Source organism: Protopterus annectens, chromosome 7.part0, assembly GCF_019279795.1.
Source record: "Protopterus annectens isolate FY-2018-M chromosome 7.part0, PAN1.0, whole genome shotgun sequence".
Classification (NCBI taxonomy): domain Eukaryota; kingdom Metazoa; phylum Chordata; order Ceratodontiformes; family Protopteridae; genus Protopterus; species Protopterus annectens.
In genome coordinates, this window is record NC_056739.1 from 353,252,044 (window position 1) to 353,278,160 (window position 26,117).

The 26,117-nt window shown below is 40.0% G+C and overlaps 1 protein-coding gene across 7 annotated transcripts in view; it reads right to left on the bottom strand.

Moving 5' to 3' along the window:
• The window catches only part of LOC122806463 (plasma membrane calcium-transporting ATPase 1-like), a 1,798,374-nt gene that overhangs the window by 1,076,581 nt on the left and 695,676 nt on the right, over window positions 1–26,117 (bottom strand). For all 7 annotated transcript variants that reach the window (XM_044076929.1, XM_044076926.1, XM_044076924.1 and 4 more), the window contains one exon: window positions 2,131–2,670. In XM_044076929.1, the coding sequence (XP_043932864.1) occupies window positions 2,131–2,326 (196 nt within the window). In that variant the 5' untranslated portion in view covers window positions 2,327–2,670. The remainder of the gene's footprint in view (window positions 1–2,130; window positions 2,671–26,117) is intronic.

A 26,117-nucleotide genomic window follows, 5' to 3' on the forward strand; every position in this document is an offset into this window, starting at 1 on the left:
AGCTACACTTTGTTCCCAGTCTCAGGAATGGACAAGAGGCCTTCCCCTTCGGGAGAGATGATCCACCCTACAAAGGGACACATTTGGAGTATACCCCATTATGCAGTGGCATCAGAGAGAGAAGGAGTTACTGGGGATGATGGAGATCTGAAGTCTACAGTAGTTAGCAACAAAAAAACCTAAAATAAAAAAATAGATAATCAACAGATCTGACAAGATTTCAGCAGTAGTACTTAAATCAGAAATATAGCACAATCTAATTAGAAATCTCTAATATGTGACGACGATATGTTACAGACAGTTACTATTATGAATACAGCAACTTCTTCAAGACATCCCACAGTGACAAATGCATACAAACAGCAGTGTTCAAAAATGAAGCCAGTTACGACTGAATGGGATCAGATGACCAGATCACTCAGCTGGTTATCCTTCTGTAAATAAATAAATGCATACATAGGCAAAGTAACAGTTAAACCACATTAGTATTACACTGCTTCTACACATACATTCATACATTTGTCAGTATTCCACCTCAAGTCTGCTTGCGTATTTTTTTGTGAAGTTGTTTTCTAATACCTCCTCTCCACCCGATACCATGGCTCCCACTATGCAGTGGATCTTTCACTATTTCACAAAATTGTCACTTCTATACCACATACCCCAAACATGGTACAGTCCATCAAAGGCCATCTCATCAAGAATGACAGACTCCAAATTGAAAATCAATGCACTAAAAGACAAAACACAAACACGCAAAGTATGCCTAATCTAAGCCTATCACTTAAATGCTACCCCAACTCTAACACTAAGGAAACCAGCACTGCAAATTCAGAACAAATCCCTTTCACAAATGGCCTTTTAATACAACTGAATTGAACTAAATTATTCTCAGTGAAATAGCCTTCAAATAGTCTAACAAGGCAAATCTCCACCACACACACTCAACGCAGTCCAAAGGTTAACAAAGAGAGAAAGACGAGCACAAGTTACTAAATCTTCTGATGTTAACACCCTCCAGATGTGCAACTCCTCTTCAAAGTCAACCAGAAAGCAAGAGGGAGAGAGGGAAAACTATAATACTGTGCAGATGATTCATCTCATGAATGCACACAGACCACTATGACCTTTTCATTAACATGCTTTCCAAATCAGTAAATAAGCCTCCAGTGATAACTGGACAGAGTTATTTGCTTTAGTTAAACTGATCTGTTCAATAAACAAAGTCACAGATTTTAAATATCTACGCATAAAAACAATGTTCAAGGGTGGACCTAAGAAAAGGTATAAATGCCTGTCATGATTTTACAGGTCCCAGCATTTGACAGTCTCTCCTTACGTGCATATAAAGATCAAGTCATGACAACATCCTGCAGTCTACCACTTAAAGAAAAATATCTTCTAAAAGTAGTGACTTCATTGGCAACTCAGTTTTTATCTTCTACAAATGATGCTCAAGGTTTTCACTGAAATATACAATCTGCAGGTATTATTTGGGAGCAAATCCCAATTACTGTGTATCTGACTGCAAAAGTAATGCATTAATTATCAAGTATAACATGCCTTCAAGGCAACTTGGCACTCTAAAACCTGATACCTAAAGGAAAGAAATGCTAGAACTGGTCAGGAATATTCACATCACACACACATTTTTTATTTAGTGAGACTTGTTCATGATTTGGGACGTCACTTTTGACATGCATTTTTGCTTACACCTGCATAATCTCCACTTCTACAGTCACACATCCATGGACATACTCATGCACACACCCCTCACATTCTCCAACTTATGCATGCGAAAGTGTAATTATACTGGAGCTAATAAACGTAAGCCATTTGTCTCGGGTTACCACCACTACTGTTTGATCCCTGGAGCATCTTTTCACTAGTCACAGGAAATAGTCTTCCCCCGCCCCCAAACAACTTGTCTGTAATCTCTCTTCTTGAAGTTGACTAATAGTATGGGTCAGAGGTATTCTAGGACCAAACTAGCACATAATTCAGACAACTTAACGCCTATCCATCTGCAATATGCTTTACTTGGGTACAAAAGACATTGACTGCTCTAGGCAACAGGAAGAAAGCAGAAAAAAAATCACTTAATTATTTTAAAGCTACAAGCTAACTCACCTTCAACTGAAGAGGTTTTCAGCCGCTTACATATATTCTGAACATCCCCATACAGATCACTAATTTTTGCAGCTGCTTCTGTTCCCCGCAGTTCCATGAGGCCCCGCAGATCCTGCAGGCTGCAGCCAAAGTCTCCTTCATGGTTGCCCTCAGCAAATGAATTCCCAGGATGGTGGTCTGCTGTGCTGTTAGTCATTTTTGTTACTAACGGTTTAGTTTCCAAATTCTAGGCAGCTAAAAGGTCCTGCAGACTGTAGTCCAAAGTGCAATTTACAAAGAGGAATGGGCAATTCCAGATTCGAGGAAAAAAAGAGCAGCAAATTCTACAGGAGACACCAAAGTGATCCCAGAGTCTCTGATTTAGTCCTTAGCCCTTTCAGTGAAAACACAAGCATCAGCCAAGTCCAACTTCCCCAGATAAAGGTGTAAACAGGAAACGCATGTTACCGTGGAAACTCCCTTAGCAACGATCAAGCAAGCATCTCCTGGAGGAGGAAATGGGGGTTCCCTGGATACCAGTGAGTCTTTTTTTAGATGGTGCTGCAAGAAAAGAAAGAATAAATAATTAACTCTGTGGATAAAACCAGACTGTAATAATCTAAGGCTCTGTTGTACTATGACTGTAATAATCTAAGGCTCTATTGTACTATATCAAAAGCAGAGTTTTCACGAAGTAGAAATCAGCAACAGGTAAATATGAAATGGGCTGTAATTACAAGGAACAGACATGGGTCTACATCTATGTGATACACCTCTGCCAGTGAGGTATAGGCTAAGAAAACATGAAAGATTGACATTGTAAAACAAAGCTGCAAATTATATCTGCTTGTGTTATTCCAAACACTGTTGAACAAATGTCTAACACAATTTAAAGCTATCCAATTCACTTGAGTGGCAATACAGGAAATTTCTTAAAAGGCATACAGCCTTACTGTACTTTAATCTCCAGTCATGAAAGTATATGCAAACTCATGTTTGTAAAACATCTGAGGAATAAAACATCAGAGAATAAGTAAGCACTGGCTGTGAGTTTTAACAATGACCATGGCCATCTCAACACATCTTAAAAAAAACCCAACAACTACAAAAAATAAGCTTTTTTTCCAAGGAAAAACAATAAATCCATACATAACAGTCAGTATGCACACTGAAACGCCACAAAGCAAGCAATTCTGCACACTTGAATATAATATATATTAATTCAAGTTGCTAAAAAATGCTAGCATCAGATGATCACAGTTTTAACATATTAGCAGACTTCATTTTATGCTTTTAACTTGGCATGTTGGCACACAGCCCTGTATCTAATTCCTCCAAATTTGATATGTACCATTATCTTATGGATCTGCCCTTGTGATCACTGAATTGGGGAAAAAGTGAAAAACGCAACCAACCCATCCCAGAAATTTCCACTAAGGGATCACAAGCTGAAATGGAGCTTTAGAAAACCTACTCTAAAACAGGATGAGGGCTGACAACTAGTGTTTTATGCTGTCCACAGATACTATGTTACATGTAAAATTCTCTGCACAGGGTAGTGCAACATGGCCTACATATAAAACAGCCTAACAACCTTAACCTATACATCTTTGTCAGAAATCCTGTATTTCTGCATTTAAGCAGCAGTACGTCCAGTGTTAAGTGGGCACACAGCATCTGTGTAACAAAGGTTCCTCTTCACATTGGTTCCTCCTACTGAACCATACTTCTTCTCTCAAAGTTCCTTTTCTTCCTTAGGTGAAGAAAATAGGAGTTACCAACTGGTATTTCAACAGGAGGAGTACACTTTGAAAAGCTGGATATTCTGATTTCATAAGCAGCAGCATTTTATTACAAGCTCACATGTTTAAAAACTGGGGTGTGGGAAGAAACTCCAAATGCATTTTTTAGTATTCTGCAGCAGGTATTTATGTTTCAGTGAGTTCCCTCTAGTAAACATGATTCATGCTGTCATATCTATTAGTTAACTGACATTGTACGATGCAGAGTGATTGTAGCATCCTTAAGGGGACAACAAAGCTCTCGCAATAAGAATTTCTAAATCCACAGAACAAACTGGCTATATTACTAAAGGGATACATCCCCATTCTATGTTTTGATTTATTCAGGTTTGAGTGACAGAGAAGATCATCTCCTTCAGTTTCTGATGTACATCATCAAGATTATGCTCTATTTCACCCACCTTTCCTTCGGGTTCTGTTGGCTGCCTCCAAAAATATTCCAGCCTTTCTTGTAATTTTGATTTCCTCACCCAAATTCAGACATTTCATTCCTATAACTACAGAGCTCTGCTCAACTCACGCTTTTATTTGCATTGGCTACATCCTTTGTTCTTCTGATTCTGCAGGGTCTTGTTTATAAGGAGACGATGCATTCAGATACAACAAAATGGCTTGTCTGATACTATAGGTTCTATCACTGACCACGTCTCCCCAGCAAATGTCTCTACATGTTCCTTTACATTCCTTTAGTAACCTTTCATGTCTCTGATTCTTACTCCAGCATTTGTTTAACACTGTACTCTGTCAAACAATACTTGGTATTCCAGTAATATCCTCACAGACAGCTACCCTTTGCATAAAAACGCATTACCTAGCCTCCAGTAAAAGCAGCAGCTGTCGACAGACATGCCTGATGTGCTAAAGTCCCTCAGGTCTTACAGTTGGACACTTGTAAACTGCAAACCTTCACTCTAAAATATTTCTCATCCTGCATTCTCATTTGTCACACATCTTAATGGGATTCCTATCATTTTTTTAAATCCCTCTCTCCTTTATGTAGCATCCTATATATACCACAATCATGTCTGATCTACTTAGACAGATGTCCTTTTACAGCTTTTTAAGTGTAATATACAGAGGTTGTGGCTAGTATATTTTACACTTTCATCAGAAATGTATGCTATGGTGTCAGGTGGTACAGAGTTCTGTGATCAGTGGCTGGGACCCTGGCCACATATGGATATTTTGCTGTCCTTGCTTCCTGCACTAGATGGATAGCCTCTGGCCATTAAAGATATCACACTTTTCCACCTCATAACAGTTAGTTTTATGATTCTTAGCTTTAGCATGTACACAATTTCCTGACAGTGAAACCACAATTACTGGACTGCTAATTATGTCTTCAGGTGTTTGGGATCCTTTTAAAGGTCTGGCAGTCCTCAAGTCATGCACAGCTCTCTCACGACTAACTCTTTACAATATATAATTAACCCCATTTTAGGTTCTGTTCTTGCCATCAATTACATTCAAAACACATTCATTACACACAAGTAATGAACAGCCACTGGGAAGGTTCAGCTATTCTTTAGCTGGATGGTTGCTTGTGGGATGTAAAGTGTGTGTTGAGGGGATGATACCAGCAGTGTTTCTTACTGCAGGTTCACATATTTGGGGGACTTTTATTACCACAGGTAGCTTTATTCACACTGAGCATCTGAGGCCAGACAGTGTTACTGCAAGGAAACAAAATGTTCAAAATGAAAGAGTTACAGTGAGGTGGATGTAAGCCAAAGGTAAAGGTATCAGTCTACATTCGCAGCAAACCTACCTCCAGGGCGGTAAACAGGATCATACCGTGGAGCTCATCCACTTGCAAGTCACTACAGATAAGGTCTCTCACCATATCATGGCTAGCTATAAAGTCACCATATATGCCCATACAGTCTCATGACTCTTACCTAAACCTACTAGAAGCACTCACCATCCAACCAACAATTCTATTCTAGGGTGACTAACTACCCATCTACAGACTGGGAACTCTACACTGCCACCAACTCCCAGACACCATGTTTCCTGGACTTTATTAACACAAACACTCTGAAACAGATAGTGCATGCACCAACAAAAGGATCAAACATACTGGATCTACTACTCACCAAAATGGGAAAATGTTACATCTCCCCTTCTGTCATGTCCTAACTAGTAAGGTCAGATCACAAAGCTGTCTCCTTTCAAGTAAAAATCAGCTTGGAAAGCCCATCTAAACCAGTAACAATTAGGAACTATTCTAAGGCAAACTACATCCCATTAAGTGACAGTTTGTCAAAATTTAAGGCTCCCCCAACACCTTGATCGCAGCTACCTATGCAGAATTATTCACAGAGCCCTTATACAAATGTGTACGGTTACATAGAGGCTGCTGTATCTACTAGAAGTAAACCAAAAACAATGACTAGGAACAAACTCCACTGGTGGAATCCTCACCTAGACAGGGTATATAATAAAAGAAGAAACTCATGGCCAAAATCAGGAAGAGCAACCCCCTTAAAGACAAGTGCGTTGTTATACAATTAAGAAACAAAGAGGTCTAGTTTAATAAGGCCAACTACGTGGTCAGGACAGCTTTGCAGGCTAAGGACAACCACAAGGCCTTCTTCATCTATGTTCAGAACCTTAAAGGTAACTCACAGCAGTGTGCTCACTGATGATGAATGGCACCACTTTCACCGATCAGGGTAATATTGCAAATCTACTGGGTGAATGGAGTACCACAATTTTTATTCCTCTCCACAAGGGCTGGTTATCAACCAAACCAGGGAGCTACAGACTCCTCACAAGGACATTAGCAACCATTCCAATTTTGCTTTAAGGGAAGATCATGCTTACTTAATCTGGTAGACTTCTTTGAGAGGGTCATCAACTGAACCAGGGAGCTACAGACTCCTCACAAGGACATTAGCAACCATTCCAATTTTGCTTTAAGGGAAGATCATGCCTACTTAATCTAGTAGATTTCTTTGAGATGGTCACCAAGACAATGGGTGAAGACATTCCTGGCTTAACACTTTTTTTGTATTCCAGTAACTTAGCCTGACTATAATGTCAATGTTTTTCTACTGCTTCAGAAATTACTACTGTGGTGGTCTGGTGATTAATATCTATACCTAACAATAACGGATCTCAGTTCTGATTGCCTCTAGACACCATGTGGATTTCTGCATTCTCCCTGTATATCTGCATGGATTTCCTCTTGGTATTCCAGGTGTCTTTCTCCCCGATTCACAAAGCACAATGACTAGATATTAAACTATATACATACAGTATTTCATTCTGACCTAGTTTTTGGATGAAAAGGGTCTAGGAAAGACCAGTTCACATAACCGGTAATAAATAAACTGTTGCAAAATTATGCAAACACCACCTTGGTTTTACTATTTTAGTCTTTCTTACTTCATGGCATTGTGTCGTAACCAAGGTTAATTTGACACAAGCTATGAAGAAACAACTGCAAGGGCTGGAATTTTCATTAACTACACAATCAATAAAGTTTCCTATTAAAACATGAAAGAATACAATCACGTCTTAGCTTCCTTAATTTTACACTGACTAATGCTGGCAAAGAGTATCCTTTTCAAAAAGGATTAAGTTATATTCTTAGAGAAATGAAACTTAATTCATTACTTATTTTATTTATTTTACATTTGTTTACTGGGATAATCTGTCTGGGTGGAAGCCCATTTTCAGTGGAGCCTGGGGAAAAAGCTCTGAAGTAAAAATATACATAGACATTAATATCACAAGCACAATTTACAGAGATTACAATAGCAGTATTTGAAAGTTATACATCAAGAGGAAAGAGGAATTACTGATATTGACAGTTAAAAAGTATATTAAAACAGATGAAAAGTCATTTTACATCAAATTTCTTTCTTTTTTTTTTTTTAGAATAGCAGGTGTTGGCGGTCTAAATTTACAAATTTATGTAGTAAATAGCAGGTAGTTAGAATCTTGGAACTGAATAGAAAAACAGTTTTTTGCACAAATGCATTTTTTTGGCTGATAGATAGCATAAATTTTGTGGGTATGCTTGTAAATGAACATAATAAATGCTGTCGCCTTAGACTATGTAGCAGCTTTAGCTCTGTTAGTATAGACTACAAGAAGGGAGCTGAGAAGATATGAGATGAGAGAATGGTAGACAGGCACAGGATATATTGGTAAGGCATCTCTGATGTTGACTGTTCCCAGGAGGAGAAAAACATGCAGGGGAGACTGGGTGCCATTAGCTGGAGCTGATACAGGAGCAGATTTATTTGCTATAGAGGTGGTCTTTTAGCAGTTTTTTTAAATTGTATTGGGTTGGTAATGTTTAGAATATGTTGGGGAATTGTGTTCCAGATTTTGGAGATAAAGTGGAAGTACAGGGGATTTCCAGATTTATTGTAGCTTTTGGAAACATGTAGTAGTGTTTCGTGCGAGGATCAGTGTTGTCAAGTGTTAGCATATGGTTTAAGTATTTGTTGTAAGGCAGGGGTTTTGTCTGGTTGGTATACTAAACTGCACACAAGCCGGGACGATATAGAGCCATTTGTCAACATCTTGCACGATGATGCACTCTGTCAGCTGTCAATGGGGGTGTGGTTCCTGTGTACCAATGTCATTCTGCACTAATGGATGCAGCAGCATATACATATTAATCTGTGATAGAGGTGAGAAATACTGCTTTTCTGTGCCTGCATCTCTGTAATCTGTGGTGACATTTATTGGCTGAAGGAACTAGTGTAACCATTAGTCCAGTGGACTTACCTGGATAACAAATGTATAAAATAAGTAACCACTGATTTTTGCCACTGCTGGTAATTATTTACTTAACTGCGTAAGTGAACCTGTCCTTTTGGAACCATTTCCAGCCATGTCGCAAACCACAAGGGTAAATGTAACATATGGACAATTTTTTGAAGCCGAAGAGTCTGTGCATTTATATGACAGTGGAAAGAAACATGGCTACTCAGGAAAAAAAAACACAAAGACACAGGTAGAAAATATAATCACCACACAGAGACCAAAGTTCAGTGAAACCAAAGACCTGGTATTTTTAAAAATCACATTGCATTTATGGAGAGGGGGAAAAGAAAGGGCATTTCCCTGGTGTCCTGGCCAGTATTCATCAGCCTGAATTAATGCCACCTCAGATCTGGCCTGGAGACAGATCACAGGCTTTGATGGACTAGCTTATTTAAAAAGATTATAAAGTAAATAAAACTTATCAGTACGCTGCCACACTTTTCCATAGGCCTTACAGTACTCCACCTCCCAGAACTTGACTGGTTTCAGGATACAATTTTTTTTTATGTCTTGTGGGGATAACAACATCTGTATGCCATGCTACATAAAGAAGGGGAAGAATGGGCATAAAATGTTATTACAGAGGCACCCTGAAGGAAATCAGTTTATAGCGTAGAGTGTAACTAATGAAAAATCACACAAAAAGTGAAAGGCATACAAGTTCTGGGGTTCCCCACTGCTGTATGCAGAACATGCATTTGACTCCTTGAACTCAACGAAATTCTCAGGAGTCGGCCGACCGGCACTTAAGAACTGCTTCGGCTTCGAGCACCGCGCGGCCAGAAAGACTGAAGAAAATGGCGTCGGCTGCATCTTTTATACCCCTGGCGCACTGACGTCAGGGAGGAGGCGACAGCAACCGACGCCAGACCTAGACTTTGGAATTCAGGCCGACTGCGGGTAGCCTGCCAGCAGGATAACCCAAGAGTAATGACTGCAACAGTGAAACACGATGAACATTTAATGAAAAATCACACAAAAAGTGAAATGCATACAAGTTCTGGGGTTCCCCACTGCTGTATGCAGAACATGAATTTGACTCCATGAACTCATGGGTCATTTGCAACTTTTGGCAGTACATTAGAAGAGTACTTGGCAGAACGCTTATTCAACAACTGTGGATCACTGGTGGTGGTGGTGGCGGGATTTCTGCTAATATTCTTTGCTCTGTAGCAGCCTGTGAAATGCAGCTCTGCGTGTACCCAGTATCATTCACAGCTTAACTGCACCTGTGTCTGAGAAGAACTTTTCTCTGTCCGCAATACCTATTCTGAAGCAATGTACTGCTGAATATGGGATGCAGTTTTACCTCTATAAATCATTTTTCTGCTGTAGACTATGGCTTTGTGAGACATGCAGTTTTTGCTAGTTTAGTCCTACAATATGACACACTGATCGCTGTTGCTTCAGGCCAAAGCTGTGGCTAAAAATGGTCCCTGAACCCTACCTACTCACCCAGTTTATAAATGTATAAATATTACATTTGCTGCTGCATGTAGGATATTCTTTTGCCTCTGGAATATCCCTTGTCTATTGATGTCTATGGCTGTGTTATTAATACAATGTTTCTCTGAAGAATAATTTTTGCTGTGGCAGTTCATGACTATGTATTTTCTGTCTGTGCAGAGCATGTGCTTCAAACAGTTTAAGATACGAGATGAGTTTTTCATCTGCACTGTATACAAAGACTACTAACACACTAATTGTCAATACCTAACCTGACTAACCACATTAAACTTTTAAAGATCATATTCAAAGCATTAATTCATGAGAGAGTCTTTTTCTTAGTTACTAGCGTGATCTACCTTGTGCAGATATTTATGTAGGAATGTGAGGAAGGCATGAAACCATGCCTTTTCCTCCCAACATTAATGCAGTATTCTTAACTTCCTGTTACATTTACAAACACATTTCCAGGAGCAATTGCCTTAAAGTCTGGTGCCATCATAGCTCTCTTGCTGTATCCTTTTTTTGTACTTATGTTTGCTTATCTCTGCTTGGGCATCCCAAATTCCCTGGAAACAAAGTTCAGTACCCCTGTACTTCAATAAACTTAGTTTTGCCTTTCACTCAAACTAAACGATATGACCAAAAGCATCTTTTGCTCACCTCAAGTTCCAGTGTGCTGCAGTCAGTACTAGGGGCAAGAATCTCTCAAAGTAACTGCTACCGGAAAGTACCAGGACTGTTCAGCAGTAGAAAAGCTGTGAATTAATTAATGTTTTCAATTAATAACCTTACTTATTTGCATATTGCCATATGGACTTGCCTTACTATTTCCTCACACAGACTGCTGACAGTACATTCCACGCACAGGAACATCACTTCATTCTAGCATAACTGTACATCCCGCCTCCTTCACCCTTACATTTCAAACGTTCTTTCTTTTAATCACACAAAGAACAATTTCTTTTACAGCCTCAGTACTGTTCCCAAATATGTGAACAGTAGCCCCATATCTCAAGTATAAATGTTTGCTGAACCAGTTTTCATACTGCACGGGCAGATTTCCTCTCTGGAGGCCTCACAGTCAATTTCACTGCTTAAACAAAAAGCAGAGGTGCAAGAAATTCCACAAATGAAATATCTTATAAAATTTCAAAACATTTGCCTTTTTCATGCCCCCCCAATCTCCCCCAGGACAGAAATGCCAAATCAGTAGTGCTGTGCAGAAAGAAAGACAAGTGGAACAGGATGACTACAGATTACAAAAACAAATCTTTGACTTCTGAAAAAAGTTGAATATCAGCCAGCTCAGTTGGCATACTAGGGATAAAGCCCCTGATTGTGACCCCAAACACCCATGTTCAGTTAGCGGCCAGGCACCTGCTGTAATCACAGCCGCATCATGGTCAAATGGAGATCTAGGCAGGGTAACAGATTGGGCCTCTTGCAGTAATCCCCACTCCTCCACCCTCTGGGTCTTATGGAATTCATGAGGTAAGGAAGTTCTCAAATGGGGTCCTAATACTTGCTGTTTTATGGAAGTATGCTGTGGGGTTTTGTTTATTTAACAAATATTTTTTATTATTTTAATAACAATGTTGGTACTCCCCCAACCAACATAGGCCTAGGCAGCTGCCTAGGTTGCCTACTGCTGGATCTGGCTGTGGCTAGAGTTGCTGTTGGGAATGATTGGTATGCCAATTCTCAGGGAGGACGTGTGGAATGGGGCTGCCCTATGTTGCAGTCTCTCAATGGAAGGGAGCCAGTACTTGGTGATGGTCCTTAGGTATGCAATTGTCTCATCAAGCAGTGAAAGTGGCAGTCTTCCTTAGCAGGTGCACAGAAGCATAAACATGCATGCTGAGACAATGGCCACAGTGGTGACATGGGTCACATTTCCTCCTCAAGGGAAAGGTTAAGTACATAAAAGAAAAATACCCTCATTGCTGGGATACCCGTAAGGGTACAATCAACTCTTATGGCTGTCTGAATAGCAGAACTGGGGGATTCTTGATGACATGCATGGGAAATAAAGGTATTTAAAAAAACAGCTGAAAATCAGCCTGTGTAAACTTCATCCATAAGAGCTAAGGTTAGAAAGACCCTTCAGAAATATCCAGATGGGCCTCTCCTTGTTAGGCAATTATCGCCCTGCCCTTTAAATTGCTAAAAATATTGCATTTTTATCTGTAAACTATCAATGAAGAGCCTTAAACAATGAAGGAACGCCTAAGAAGCAAACGGGGCTCTGCTATGCTTATCCAAATAAAAAAAAAAAATTACAGGACTGGTTTATCCCAGTACTTCAAGAATAATTTTCCTATTGGCACTGCTACACCAACCTGTCAACTGGACCCATGCACTTCAGTCTAAAAGTGCTGAGCAATATATATATGGATTCACTTTATAATCCTGAAATATCGAATTTCAGAATTTCGAGATCATAAAACCGAAACCTGACAATCCCGAAACCCCAGAAGCGCGAATTTTAAAATTGCGCCATACACCACACACACACATGCACACAGATTCCCCCAACACACAAACAGTCAAACCTACACTACATACAAGCAGGGGGGCAAGCCTCCCTGCACCCACCCCCACTTAAATACACTAATTCCACGGTCGCATTACACAGACAAACACACAAAAACACCACCATACAAGTTACATTCCCCTCTCATACACAGATCACCGTAACCAAACACACTGACACACACTAATGCCTCTAACCAAAACCCTTAAACATACATACTTACTTGAACTTCCAGTTATCCCTTCACACAGCGCAACACCAGAAGCACTACTTCAAGCTCTCCGTACTTCGGGATTTTGAAATTCTCGCTTCTGGGGTTTTGAACTTTTGAGCTTCCAGCTTTATAATCTTGGGATTCTGAAATTCGGTATTTCAGAATTTCGGGATTATAAAGTGTTTCCATACATATATATATATATATATATATATATATATATATATATATATGTGTGTGTGTGTGTGTGTGTATATATATATATATATATATATATATATATATATATATATACATATACACACACACACACACACACACATATACATACATATATATATATATATATATATATATATATCTTCACGGGCAAGTGGCAGCTTGTAAGTCAAATGGTATAAAGTTTTTCACAGAACACATAGCCAAAAAGCATGGGGATTTACTACCTAGGAAAGATCCACAAAACACAAGTTCTTGTTGGTGCTAGCTGAATCTGTCAAGGCGGCCAACCAGCCTCTAATCCCATTTTGCCATCTAAAGAAAAAGGCTGCACAAATGAAGCACAAGTCAAAGAAATGAGTCTACACTGTCAAGGCATTTCTGAGGCAATATGATACAGCAAACTTGCACCATGATGACCTTTAAGTCTGTTCAGGGAGTGGGGAGGCATTCCTGCTCCCACAAAAGAATAATGTGCATTCAGATAAAATAAAGGGCACCATCGTTAACAACACATAATACAAGACACTGGTAAGCTCATTTACCAAAAATACTTCTGCTTTAAAAAGTTTCTGGCAAGGATAATTGTACGAGATAACAGGGTTGCTACTTTTTAATATTAGCTCATTTGACTGTGAGGACATTCCACTCTTTATTAGTAACAGTCACAAGAAAATAAGCTCCTTGCCTTTTCAGCCTGATCAAGAACGGCTGCTTTTCCTACCCTGAAGTTAATGTCCTCAACATGGTCAGAAACTTGGAATCATTTCTGTAGCAACAGGGTCTGACAGAAACTGGAGATGATGCCTGGAGGGTAAGAATAAATAACTTGGTAATTAAATGCAGCAGTACAATGAAATTGCACAAAACAATCAAGCTTTCTTGTTTCTACAATTAAAAGTGTTTCTAAGCATTTTTTCTGTACTATTTGGTGGTAAAATGTTTGATTCTGCCAACAGTTCTAAGCAGTACTACTATTTAATGCTATGCTTTTTCCTTAAACAAAAGGAAACAATGGCGTATTATACTTAGAACATTGTAAATCTGAAAAATCACAATCTCTGAATATTTAAAACAGGAGGCACCTGGAAAGCATACAGGATTGTTAATGTTCTGATTAAGTGTGTGCGTGGGTGTGCAAAAGCACTCTGGAAAAAACAGGTTTATTGCCTTAAAAAAAAAGTACAGTTTTGTACCTACCATAAATGTAGATGTTCGAGGATTCCATTGCTGCAGTCCTGACTATTGGGTATAGTCCGCGTCCAGTCGGCCCGAATACCAGAGTATAAGGCTGACGTCGGTCAGGGCGCATTAGACTGACGTCAGTACGCCAGGGTACTAATGCGCATGACCGACGCCATATCCTCAGTCTTTTCTTGCCCCAGATGTCAGAAGACCCTAAAAAGACAAGCCCCAAAAACCTGCACCAAAACATGTACAATATATACAACAATATATACAAAAATATAGACATGTAAACTCACCTACACAACCACCCCTAAATACAGAGGGAAGGAGGGAGGAAATTGGACTGCAGCAATGGAATCCTCGAACATCTACATTTATGGTAGGTACAAAACTGTACTATGTTCTTCGCCTTCCATTGCTGCAGTCCTGACTATTGGGTAGAATCCCAAAGCAGAGGTAAGGGAGGCTGGCAAATCATAAAGAAGTAGGAGCTGACAACATGCCTTGCAAAACAGCTGTGGCAAAACCAGCCCTAGACTTAGAGTAGATAGGAAGGTGATAATGCTTAGAGAAAGTATGCACTGAACTCCAAGTAGCTGCTTCCAAAATATCCTTAGTTGCCACCCCTTAGAAATGCTGTTGAAGTGGCAGTAGCCCTAGTGGAATGAGGCCTAATCCCAGCTGGAATCTCCTTGCCATGATGGGAATAACAAAATGCAATGCAAAAGCCAATCCACCTAGAAATAGTTTGTTTTGACACAGGCTTGCCCTGAGAACTCAAAGCAAAAGAAACAAACAACTGCTGAGACTGCCTAAAATCCTTAGTCCTGCTTAAATAATAACGCAATTGCCTGTGTACATCTAAAGTGTGCAAAATCTTTTCCCCTTTATTTTAAGGGTCTGCAAAAAACGTAGGTAAATGAATAGTTTGGTTTAAAGCCACACTAGAAACCACCTTAGGCATAAAAGAAGGATTAGTACGTAATGATACCCTATCCTTATGGAAAATCAAAAAGGGCTCTACTGCCATAAGGGCCTGCAACTCAGACACCCTTCTTGCAGAAGTAATAGCCAACAGAAAAGCAGTCTTCCATGACAAGTATTTCAATTCAGTAGTAGCTGCAGGCTCAAAAGGTTGTAGAGTAAGTTTTTCCAACACAAAATTGAGATCCCAAGCAGGAGTAGGAGCTCTACGTGGGGTCTTATATTCTTTGCCCCTCTAAGAAACTGCTTGAACAAAGGATGCGAAAACATAGGTGGGTCACAATCATAGTGAGCTGAAATTGCTGCAGCATGAATCTTTATGGAAGAGAAGGACAAACCTTTGTCCAATAATTCAGTAAGATATTGAAGAGCCACACTCAAATTAGGCTCAGAAATCTCCAAATTCTTTGCTGTACTCCAAAATAAAAATCTCTTCCATTTTTCTGCATACACTTTCCTTGTACTAGGTCTTCTAGCTTCCATAATCACATTCAAAACTTGTTGAGGAAGTTGAGACCTGCTGTGTTTCAACACAGAATATGCCAAGCTGTTAGATGAAGAGAGTGTAGCTTGACATTGAGCAGATGACCGTCCTTCTGAGATAACAGATGAGGAATCAGAGGTAAAGGCCATGGAGGCTTCTTTACCAGACTCCGTAGTAGAGGGTACCAGTGTTGCCGAGGCCAATCTGGAGCTATCAAAATCATCCTTGGCCTGTCTTGTCTGACCTTTAACAGTACCTTTGGAAGAAGAGGTAGAGGTGGAAAGGCATACACATGAAGGTTTTTCCAACTGAAAGACAGAGCATCCACTTTCCAAGCTGTGTGATGAAACCCCTTTGTGCAATACTTTGGCAGCTGGTGGTTTAGTGGAGAAGCGAACAGATCTATGTCTGGAGTTCCCCATGACACTGTCAGTTTCTGAAATACATGAAGATCCAGTTTCCACCGTGGGGATCCATGATTTGTCTGCTTAACACATCTGCTAAGGAGTTCTGTGCTCCTGGCAGAAACCTTGCCTGAAGAGTTAGTTGCAGGCTTAGCAGTCTCCCATAAAATCATTGCTTGCCTGCATAGAGGATAAGAATGTGTTCCCCTTGCTTGTTGATGTACCACATGACAGTTGTGTTGTCTGTTAGAATCAACACCTGCCCTGGAAGAAGAAACTCCTTGAAAGCCATTAATGCAAACTGGACTGCTAACATCTCTTTCATGTTGATATGTAGATGCTGTAGTCTGGCAGGCCACTTGTCTTGTATCCACTTTCCATTTAGATGAGCTCCCCAAGCAATGTCCGAGGCATCCGTCGTCAAGATTTGACTTGCCTCTGGCCGGGTCACAGACAGTCCCTTGTTTAGGTGACATTCCTGAGCCCACCACAAGAATTCTTTTTGAAGGCAAGGTATTATTGGAATGACAGTGTCCAAATCCTGGCAGTGCTGTGTCCATACATTTTTGAGATACCATTGTAACTTCCTCATATGCAGTTTGGCATTGGGAAGCACCAGAATACAAGATGCCATGAACCCTAATGCTTGAAGGACTGTCCTTGCAGTCAGCACGGACTGATGAGATAGTTGATGGAAGTAAAGTGACAGACTCTTTTGTTTGTCCGGGGTTAAAAGGCCATCTGGGCTGCTGTATTCAGTCTCACACCCAGAAAGCACATGTCTTGAGAGGGTACTAGACTGGACTTTATTTCGTTCACAGAATACCCTAGGCATCTTAGCACTGCGATAACATATTCCAGGTGCTGTAGAAGAACTTCCTTTTCTTGAGCCAGAATCAGGCAGTCGCCCAAGTAAGGATAGATTTGAATTCCTTGAAGCCTGAAGTAAGCTATTACTGGAGCCAGAACCTTTGTGAACACTCTGGGCGCAGTAGATAAGCCAAAGGGCAATGCAGAGAACTGATAATGAGAATTTCCAGCTCGAAACCGCAGATACTTCCTGCAACTTAGCCTTATAGGCACATGAAGGTAAGCTTCTTTGAGATCTAAAGTTACCATCCAGTGATTTTTGCCCAGCAGAGGTAAAAGCTGTTGTAACGTCAACATCTTGAACTTGGGAATGTCCAGATAAGTGTTGAGGATAAATAAATCCAAAATTGGTCTCCATGTGTTTCCCTTCTTTGGTACAAGGAACAGGCGAGAATAAAATCCTAGGCCCCTTTCTGATACAGGGACTGGCTGAATGGCCCCTATGTGAAGTAACTGAGAAACTTGCTTGTGAGCCTCTTTTCTTTGTGGAGGAGGAACGTCTGGCATGCCTTTGAAAGGGGGCATTGTATGGAAATAAAATCTGTAACCGTGGTGAATGATATCCAACACCCATTTGTCTTGAGTAATTAAATCCCAATTTTCTTTGAAAAGAGACAGTCTTCCTCCCAAAGGAGCTGCCAAACGTGAATCTGCTGGCAGCTGAAAAGACAGGTCATTGGGTCTGTTTACGAAAGGACTGACCCCTGCCCTCACCAGAAGTCTGAGCAGGTGAACTCCCTGTTCTAGGCCTAAAAGAACCTTGAGCCCTGCCCCTACCACGCCTAGACCTACCCCTAGACTGAGAATCATAAGCAGGATATGTCCACCCCTTAGCAGGCCAATTTCTACTAAACTTGGTGGCTGCACCTGCAAAAATCTTTAACAGTTTGCATAGACTTAGCTTTGTCCTCCATTTTCTTTAAAACTGCTTCCACAGGCGATCCAAACAACACATCAGACTGTAAAGGAGCATCCAAAATCCTTGTCTTAACATGCTCAGCTAAATTCTGATCCTTCAACCAGGCATGCCTGCGAAGAACAGAACTGGTAGCAGCCACCGAGGAGGCCTGTACAGCATCAAAACCACATTGCAAAGAATGCTTACCCACTTGTTCAGACACATGAACCAAATCCAGCAACTCTTTACACTCAATACCTTCCGCCAAAGCATCCACCTTAGATTTCAATTGTGAAAGAAGATAATTCTGATATTTTAGCATGTGAAACTGACAATTCAAAGCTCTCATGGCTAGAGTGGAAGAAGTATACACTTTCTTTCCCCACCTATCCAAAGCCCTTGCCTCTTTATCAGTGGGAACAGGATTTTTAACCACAGAGGCCTTTACACCCTTAGGCCCTTGAGAAATAGTTTCTGGGTCCGCCCTAGGACTCTTAAACAAATATTTGTGAGCTTCGGGCACCCTATAATACCTATCAGGCTTAACAGGAGCAGGAGGCAAAGAATCAGGGTTCAGGGAAGCCTCTGCAAAAACATCTTCCACCACATTCAACACAGGAGGAATAGCTAAAGGCCTATGCTGGGGTAAAACAAGAACTCCTAAGCCTTTTCCTGGAATCAGAGTAATCCTGGCCTTCCCATTTAAAGTGCTCCCTCATGGAATGCAAAGTCTCTGAAAATGAGAAATCCTCAGGCGGAGAAGCTGTAGGAGTGGAATCATCCACATCAGAATCAGAATAAGTGGGATACTCCTGCATCTCTTCCACAGAAGATTCTGAAGCCTCTGAACACTGTTCAAAACTATCAAACTCGGTTCCACCCTAGGCCTCTTAACAGGCAGGGGCATAGAACCCCTAATCATAGTAATCAAATATTCTGCCATTTTAAGCATATGTTTCTTAGGTACAGAACCCGAAATGCTAGGAGAAGCCCCCACTAAAGCTGAACTAGGCCTACCTCTTAAAGAAGTTTTGGCAACAGAAGGAGAGGCTCTAACTACCTTGGGAAGAGAGGGAAGAACAGTCACCTGAGAAGCCCCTCAGCCTGGCCTACCTCCTGAGAAGGCACATCCTGTAAGAGTATAGTTTCTGCCTGGGACTCCATGGAAACTCCTGGCAAAACCTCCGGCTCCACTGAGCCTTCTAAAGAACCGACGTCCGGGACTGCCGGTTCCTCAACCCTAGGCTTCACTGTTTTATCCTTGCGCTTCTTGGAGGAAGCGGGCGGAGCATCCGACGGCATTTTATAATTGCAACGTTTCCCAAACACTAACCTGGCACAGTCTAACCTCCTCTTAATAGTGCGTTTGTTAAACCTAGCACAAGAGCGGCAACCAACAACGTCGTGCTCAGGCCCTAAGCAAGGTATACACAAGGTATGATAATCCCTATGCGGTATCTGTTTCCCACAAGAAATACAGTTATTCACTTTTTCTGACATCCGGTAAAATACTGAGGCAAGGAAAAACCAAAATGTTCCCCAAGGTGCTTAGCCAACTCTGTTTCGGTCTGAAACTCCGGTTTCGGAAATATTTCAGTACGCCAACCTGCACTCGCAAAACTGCTTCTGCATCGGACCATGCGGCAAAAAAGACTGAGGATATGGCGTCGGTCATGCGCATTAGTACCCTGACGTACTGACGTCAGTCTAATGCGCCCTGACCGACGTCAGCCTTATACTCTGGTATTCGGGCCGACTGGACGCGGACTATACCCAATAGTTAGGACTGCAGCAATGGAAGACGAAGAACATCTAAACATATTTCGGTCTTTGGCTGTACTACTACAACTATTCTCCATCTTTTTAAGTTTACAAGAGTCATCAGATCTACGAAGTTGCAACACTGCCAAAATCAGAATGAATGACTACAGACTAATTGCTGTCTTCAGTGCAAGTAGTACACACTTCAGTGTGGACATTTATTTGCATCCAGATTTTTTTTTTAACTACATCCCCTTCTTTATGTAATGACTTACTTCCCAAAATTTATTTTTCCATGGCAGTGTGTGTGTGCTTTTTTTGGAGGTAGATAGCATCACAATGAAAGGTAAAACAGCAAGCTGCAATTATTCTCTCTCTTTTTTTACCATTTTTATTAAACATTTTCCTTTAATACATGTCACAGCTTAAGATCTGCCATTTTGAAAAGGACACAATTGTGTTTTGCCAGTTTATCTCTCTAATAAATACTGTTTACAAACTACATAGAAGAAGCAGGAGGAATCACAGATGTTTTACAATCTTGTATCAATCATTTATAGTTGTTTATTTGCATCTGTGTGGGACTATATGCTCAAATTACTGTCAGAAATACTTCTTTGCAGGCTTTCAGTTAAAGTAGACTTCAGCATAGTTAACAAAAAATAAACATATAAATAAGGTTACTATGCAGAAACACACAATGCCCCTAACCCTGACTACTAAAGCCAATCTCATGGGTATGTAGTAGTATTATTAACTGATAAAAATCCTGAAGTGAGCAGAAGTTATATGGATGTCAGAAAGTAGGTGACAAGGCTGTATATGGCTTTGCCTGTATAGAGTTACTAACTTGGAGGGTAACAGGAATATTTGCATTATTTGCACTGTACTTAAATAGCTGTTCTTTTGACTGCTTTTTTCCATTGTTTACTCCAAGTTAAGTTCAGTGTGGTGTGAGAAAGCACCACCTTGAATCAGTGGTGGTTTGTGTAGTGAGAGTACACTGAGTGATACATCCTCTGTCTAGCCTAGAGAATAGTGTGTGTATGCAGGTAATGTTTTTCCCTTAGTCATCAAAGTAAAAAAAACTTCCTTCCTTCCTCTCTCAGATGACTGGCAAAATAACATTTTGCACTGATTAATGCAGAACTGCACAGACTGGTACACACTTGTTACCTGTTGCGCAGATCTGCACATCGCTGTCTCCTACTGGCTCAGTTGGACTGTTTAATCTACATTGCTGCTTCCTCTCCACACTTTCTTTCCGCCCATGTTCCTATTTCTTCCCACATGTTCCTATAAGTAATAGGACTGGGTGTACTAGCGAAACATCAATCTACCTTCCATTGTAAGCCTTCTAGCACTTGGTATACTAAGGCAGTGTAATAACTTGCAGACATGGTCACTGAAAAACAAACCCTTACTCAACCAAATTGATTCCATTTCTAAGAGGTGAGAACACACAGGAAATATGGAGACAGTCCTCTTAAACATATGCATGTAGTGATCATCATACTGTTTTACTCTCTCTCATACAAACGCAATATCCTCATACTATTAGCACAAAACAGTTATAAGCGGCTGTTTGTTAGTAAATCAACACCCAAGCCTTATGGACCTTGAAAGGGAAGGCTTCAGTGACCCCCCCCCCCGATACATTTATTAGATGCACTTCTTCATTAACATGTCACAAACAACAAAACACTACTGAGCCTAACAAGAATTAAGTAACTTTTGGAGACATTCCAATGATTGGTGACTCCATTGTTAGGGCACACTAATTCCATACTCAACAAGCTGAACTAAAACAGGGTTATATTCAGCTGTCTCTTAGGAGCCTGGATTCCCGATATTTCATGTACCCTTAAAACCCTCTCCTCCAGTAAGTATAACTATGGCATGATTACAGTTCATGGTAGAGTGAACAATCCAGAACGAAACCCATGAAAGAAATGGAAAAGGACTTGCTGCAACATATGACATCTTTCTGTCAAGGACAGGAGGTCTATGGTCTTGAGTGGTATCCTCCTCTCCCTGACAACGATGCCTAGATTCAAAGAATAGATAATTGCTTTCAACAACTGGCTAAGTAGCTGGTGTCATTCTGGAGGGCGAGTTCAGTATGTCGCTCCCCGGAATGAGATGATTGACAGTCTTTCTTACTTTGCAAAGGAAGGTCTACATTTCTTGTTGAAGGGATTCTTTATAGTGGTCAAAGTCTTTAAAGTGACCACTGTACCTCTTTTAGGAACATCCCAATCTAAGTAATTAATTGAATAATAAATTAGATGATGTCTCAATTTTTGTCAGTGATTTCATCACTTCAAAATAGATACCCAATAACCCTCCAAGTGAGCACAATGATCTTTAGGTTATACCAGGTAAGTTAGACATAGATTGTTACCAGTCCTCTTTCATGGCCCCACAGGATCCTATGTTGCTGGTAACCTTAGAGCACAGCCCTATTAGAGATGAATTTCTAATCCTAGGTGACTTCAGTTATACTTCCATAGATAGACTGCTGTACTTATGGGTGAATGAGAATTCCCTGGATCAAGCTGCTCATGACTCCCACAGGGCTTGTAATATCCTAAATCTAGTTTTCAGAAACTCTGCTCCAAACTGCATCCTGATTTATCCTTCATTTAAATCTGATCACTATGTTTACCTCAGAACATCCTCTCCCCGGTTTAATACCACCTCTTTAGAGGCTTCAGAAAAGCTAACCGTTTTACAATTGCAAGACAAGATTGCAGAATTCTGCCAAGCTACCCCCAAAATGGAGCCAGGATATGCAGCCAGCTATGCCAGTGATCTTTATGCTCAAATAGATAAATACATTGATAAAGCTGTCCCCACCAGAACCAAATACAGAGCCAAATTCAATAGCAAACTTACCTGTTTGTCAGCAGATATAACAAACTTTATGGTAAAAGAAGAACTTGCTTTTACTACCTCGTAAGGCCAGAACTCCTGAACACAATGAGAATGCAAAACTTCTCACAAAGAAACTGAAGACAGCTATTATGACCAGCAAAGACTCTAATTAATGTAGGCCAGTTTCTGAGGCTACGGATAACAGCTATGTTAGAAAACTAAGGAATGACTTACATCACTGCTCTGAACTCATCTACAATGGCACCTCCCATTCGAATCTTAATTACGTTGTCAACGTACTGGCTAACAAATATGTTGCAAATTTCTCCCACAAGACTTTCATCCCCTCCCTGAAATTACCGCAACCATCATTTTTTTCAATAAGTGGCCTCTTTAATAAATCATCACTTATGACATACCCAATCATACATTTATATAAATGAGAACAAACTATATTGACATAATCTTAGTTGCAAGTATTTTACATCACAGACTGTATTGATAGAATTTTAGTTGCAAACATTATACATCACTTATAATCTACCCAATCACTGTCAAACACTACATAGTGCATTTAAATCCTGCCTTCTTTTAAACATCATTCCTCTCCTGTATGTATTGTTCCCACAATTCCCATAGTCCCCATTTTTCCTATGTAATTTGCTCCTCCCCTTTTATAAAGATCCCAACTCCAGTTGTTTCATCTCTGTTACTACATTCACTACTTCTAGTACTGCCAATTTAAACTGTGATTGTCATTTTGTAGTAATTGCTTTTTTTGGCAGCCACCATAATTAGACTCAGCAAAGCCTAGGCAATTCCGATTCTGTATCATAGCTCAGAAAAATAATTTCTCTAGTTACACCAATTTGCTCACCTAGTATCTCTAATAGAGTAGTCTGCAGGGAATCTTTAAAGTCTGCCAAACTCACTACACTCCCAAAAAATAGGTCCCCAATTACTTCTTTCTTCCCCACCATACCTCCAACATTTGCTGTCTACCTAAGAAAAAATTCTCTGGAGTCTACTTGGGTTACAAAACTATCTATGTAAATATTTCCAAGCAAAAACCCTAAATCTTCAACATTTTGTTGCATATTTGGGAGACAAACATATAGCCCCATTGTTTCTTTGCAAATTGCTTACCCAATGTCTCTTCCCAATCCTTTCTAATCTCCTCTGACTGATTCTTATAGCTATCATGCAATATTTTGCATGCTCTACTATTTTTTCTTTTTATAACAGCAGCTTCAGTTCTAGATTCTACTAAAAGCTGTACAGTGTTGGTCTTTTGTTTAGGACCCCCCCCTATTTCTATTTGCCTATACTCTGCTATCAATCCTTGATAGCAAAGGCAATCTCTAACCTGAGTCCAAATAAATTCTTGGCATATTGCCATTCTATTACCTTTCCTTCGTTAGTTATTTCCTCCCAATACCTTGGTTCCTTTACCAGCTTTCTCCAGTAAATTCCAGCCCTCTCTTGCCTACTTGTCTGTATCCCTAGTTGCCATCATCCCTATCATCAGAATCCCATTTCTCCATTTCCATATTAGTTCTTAGAAAACATTCTACTCCTTTAAGAATATAATATTCTGTATGACTGTTATTCTCCTTAATGGTCTGCATTTAAAATCCCAGTCTCTCCTTGTTTCTTGTGCCCTCTCACCCTGTTCCATCATCCCTTTCCATTTTGAATTATACTTTTCTACTTGTGCTGCATACAGGAGACTTAACTGTGTAGCTCTGAAATACCACTTCAAATCTGGCAATCCCAATCTGTTTTGTTCTATTGGAAGAATCAGCTCATTTTCACTTGACTCTTGCCATTTCCCCCTCCCAGATAAAATCCTTCAGCTTTTTATTAACTGCCATCCACAACTTCTTAATTGGTTGATAAAAATATACCTGACCCATGTATAAGACTAAAGAGACTAAAACATTTTAACTGCTTCTATCTTACTACCCATAGCCATACAACAGAGCTTCCAATTGCTCAAGTTTTTGTATTAACTTTTGTTTAGTCTCTTCCCACATATCCTTAGCTGCAACACCAGAATCATTTTAATCCATACTGCTAAATACTTCATTTTATCATGTCCCCATATTACCGCTATTGCCTTTGTTTTGCTTCATTAATTCTGCATGCCAAAAACATTTGAAACTGCCTCAAAATGTTCCAAAACACTGCGATGTCCTTTTCTGTTTTTTATCAGGTATAAAATATCTTCTACAAATACAGCCAGCTTTTTATGAATACAATACCAATTATATCCTTGAATTTCTGTATCCCTTATTTTCTTTGCCAATAGTTCTGAATATAATGCAAACAGCAAAGCGAAACAGGACACCCCTACCTAGTTCCTCGGCTCAAGCAGAAATTATTTGAGAGGAACCCACCCACTTTAATTTTTGAATCTGATCCCTCATATATCCTCCTAATCAACCTTGTACTTTTATCAGGGAATGCAAATGCATCCATTGCCCTGCTCATACAGTCCAGGCTTACTCTGTCAAATGCTTTCCCTGCATCAAGACCCACCAACAACAGTGGCATTTTATTACATTCTGCTTCCTTCTGGATCATCAATGTTCTGTTAATGTTATCAAATGTTTGCCTCCCCTCCACAAAACCACACTGATCCTTATCGATCAATCACATTTGCCATTCTTTCAGCCATTATAGACATATTCACTTTATAATCATGGTTTAGTATACAAATGGACCTGTATGAAGCTGGATCTGATGGATTCTTACCTTTGTTGGGTATTACAGATACCACAACTTTCTTCCAGGATGTTGGTACTTCTCCTCCTCCTCTTAAAATATTGTTAAACAAAACCTTCCATATCTTTATCAGTTTTTTTCCCTCCTAGCTTCCAAACTTCCATAGGAACACCATCTATTCCTCGGGACCTTCCTGCAGATTGGTTATACATCACCATTTTTATCTCGTCTCCTCCTATCCTGTTAGTAATTGAGCCTCATCTCCCTCTAACCTTGACATATTTATTTCTTCCATAAACATTTCCACTTGTACCTTTTCTTGATTTCCATATTTCACTGTTTTATACAGACTTTCATAGAAATTCCAGAATATTTCTAATACTTCTACAAAATCTCTTCTTTTTTATAGGCTCCCTATGCTTGGCAACAGCCCTTTCTACTTTCTGTTGCCCGAGTCATTTGCTAAAAGTTTTAGCGCTCTAGAGTAATTATCTAAACTTTATCTTTATATTATCGAAGCAATCCCTTATTTTCGGTTTAGCATTCTGCAGTTGCTCATCTTCTTGTTTTGTGGGATTCCCACTATTTTGCAATATTTTAACCTTTGTCGGTCCCTCTAAATAATTCTTGTTACTTCTTAACCATATCTCCCTTTCTTTTATTTCCACCCTATTTTTAAACTCCACTTTAATTGTATCTCACTCCCTAGCTATATTTTCAGAAGAAATTGCTATCCTCTGTTTGTAACTCCTGAATAATTTCCACTACCCATTCCTTAAATTCCCCTCTTTTCAACAGATAGGTGGGTAGTGC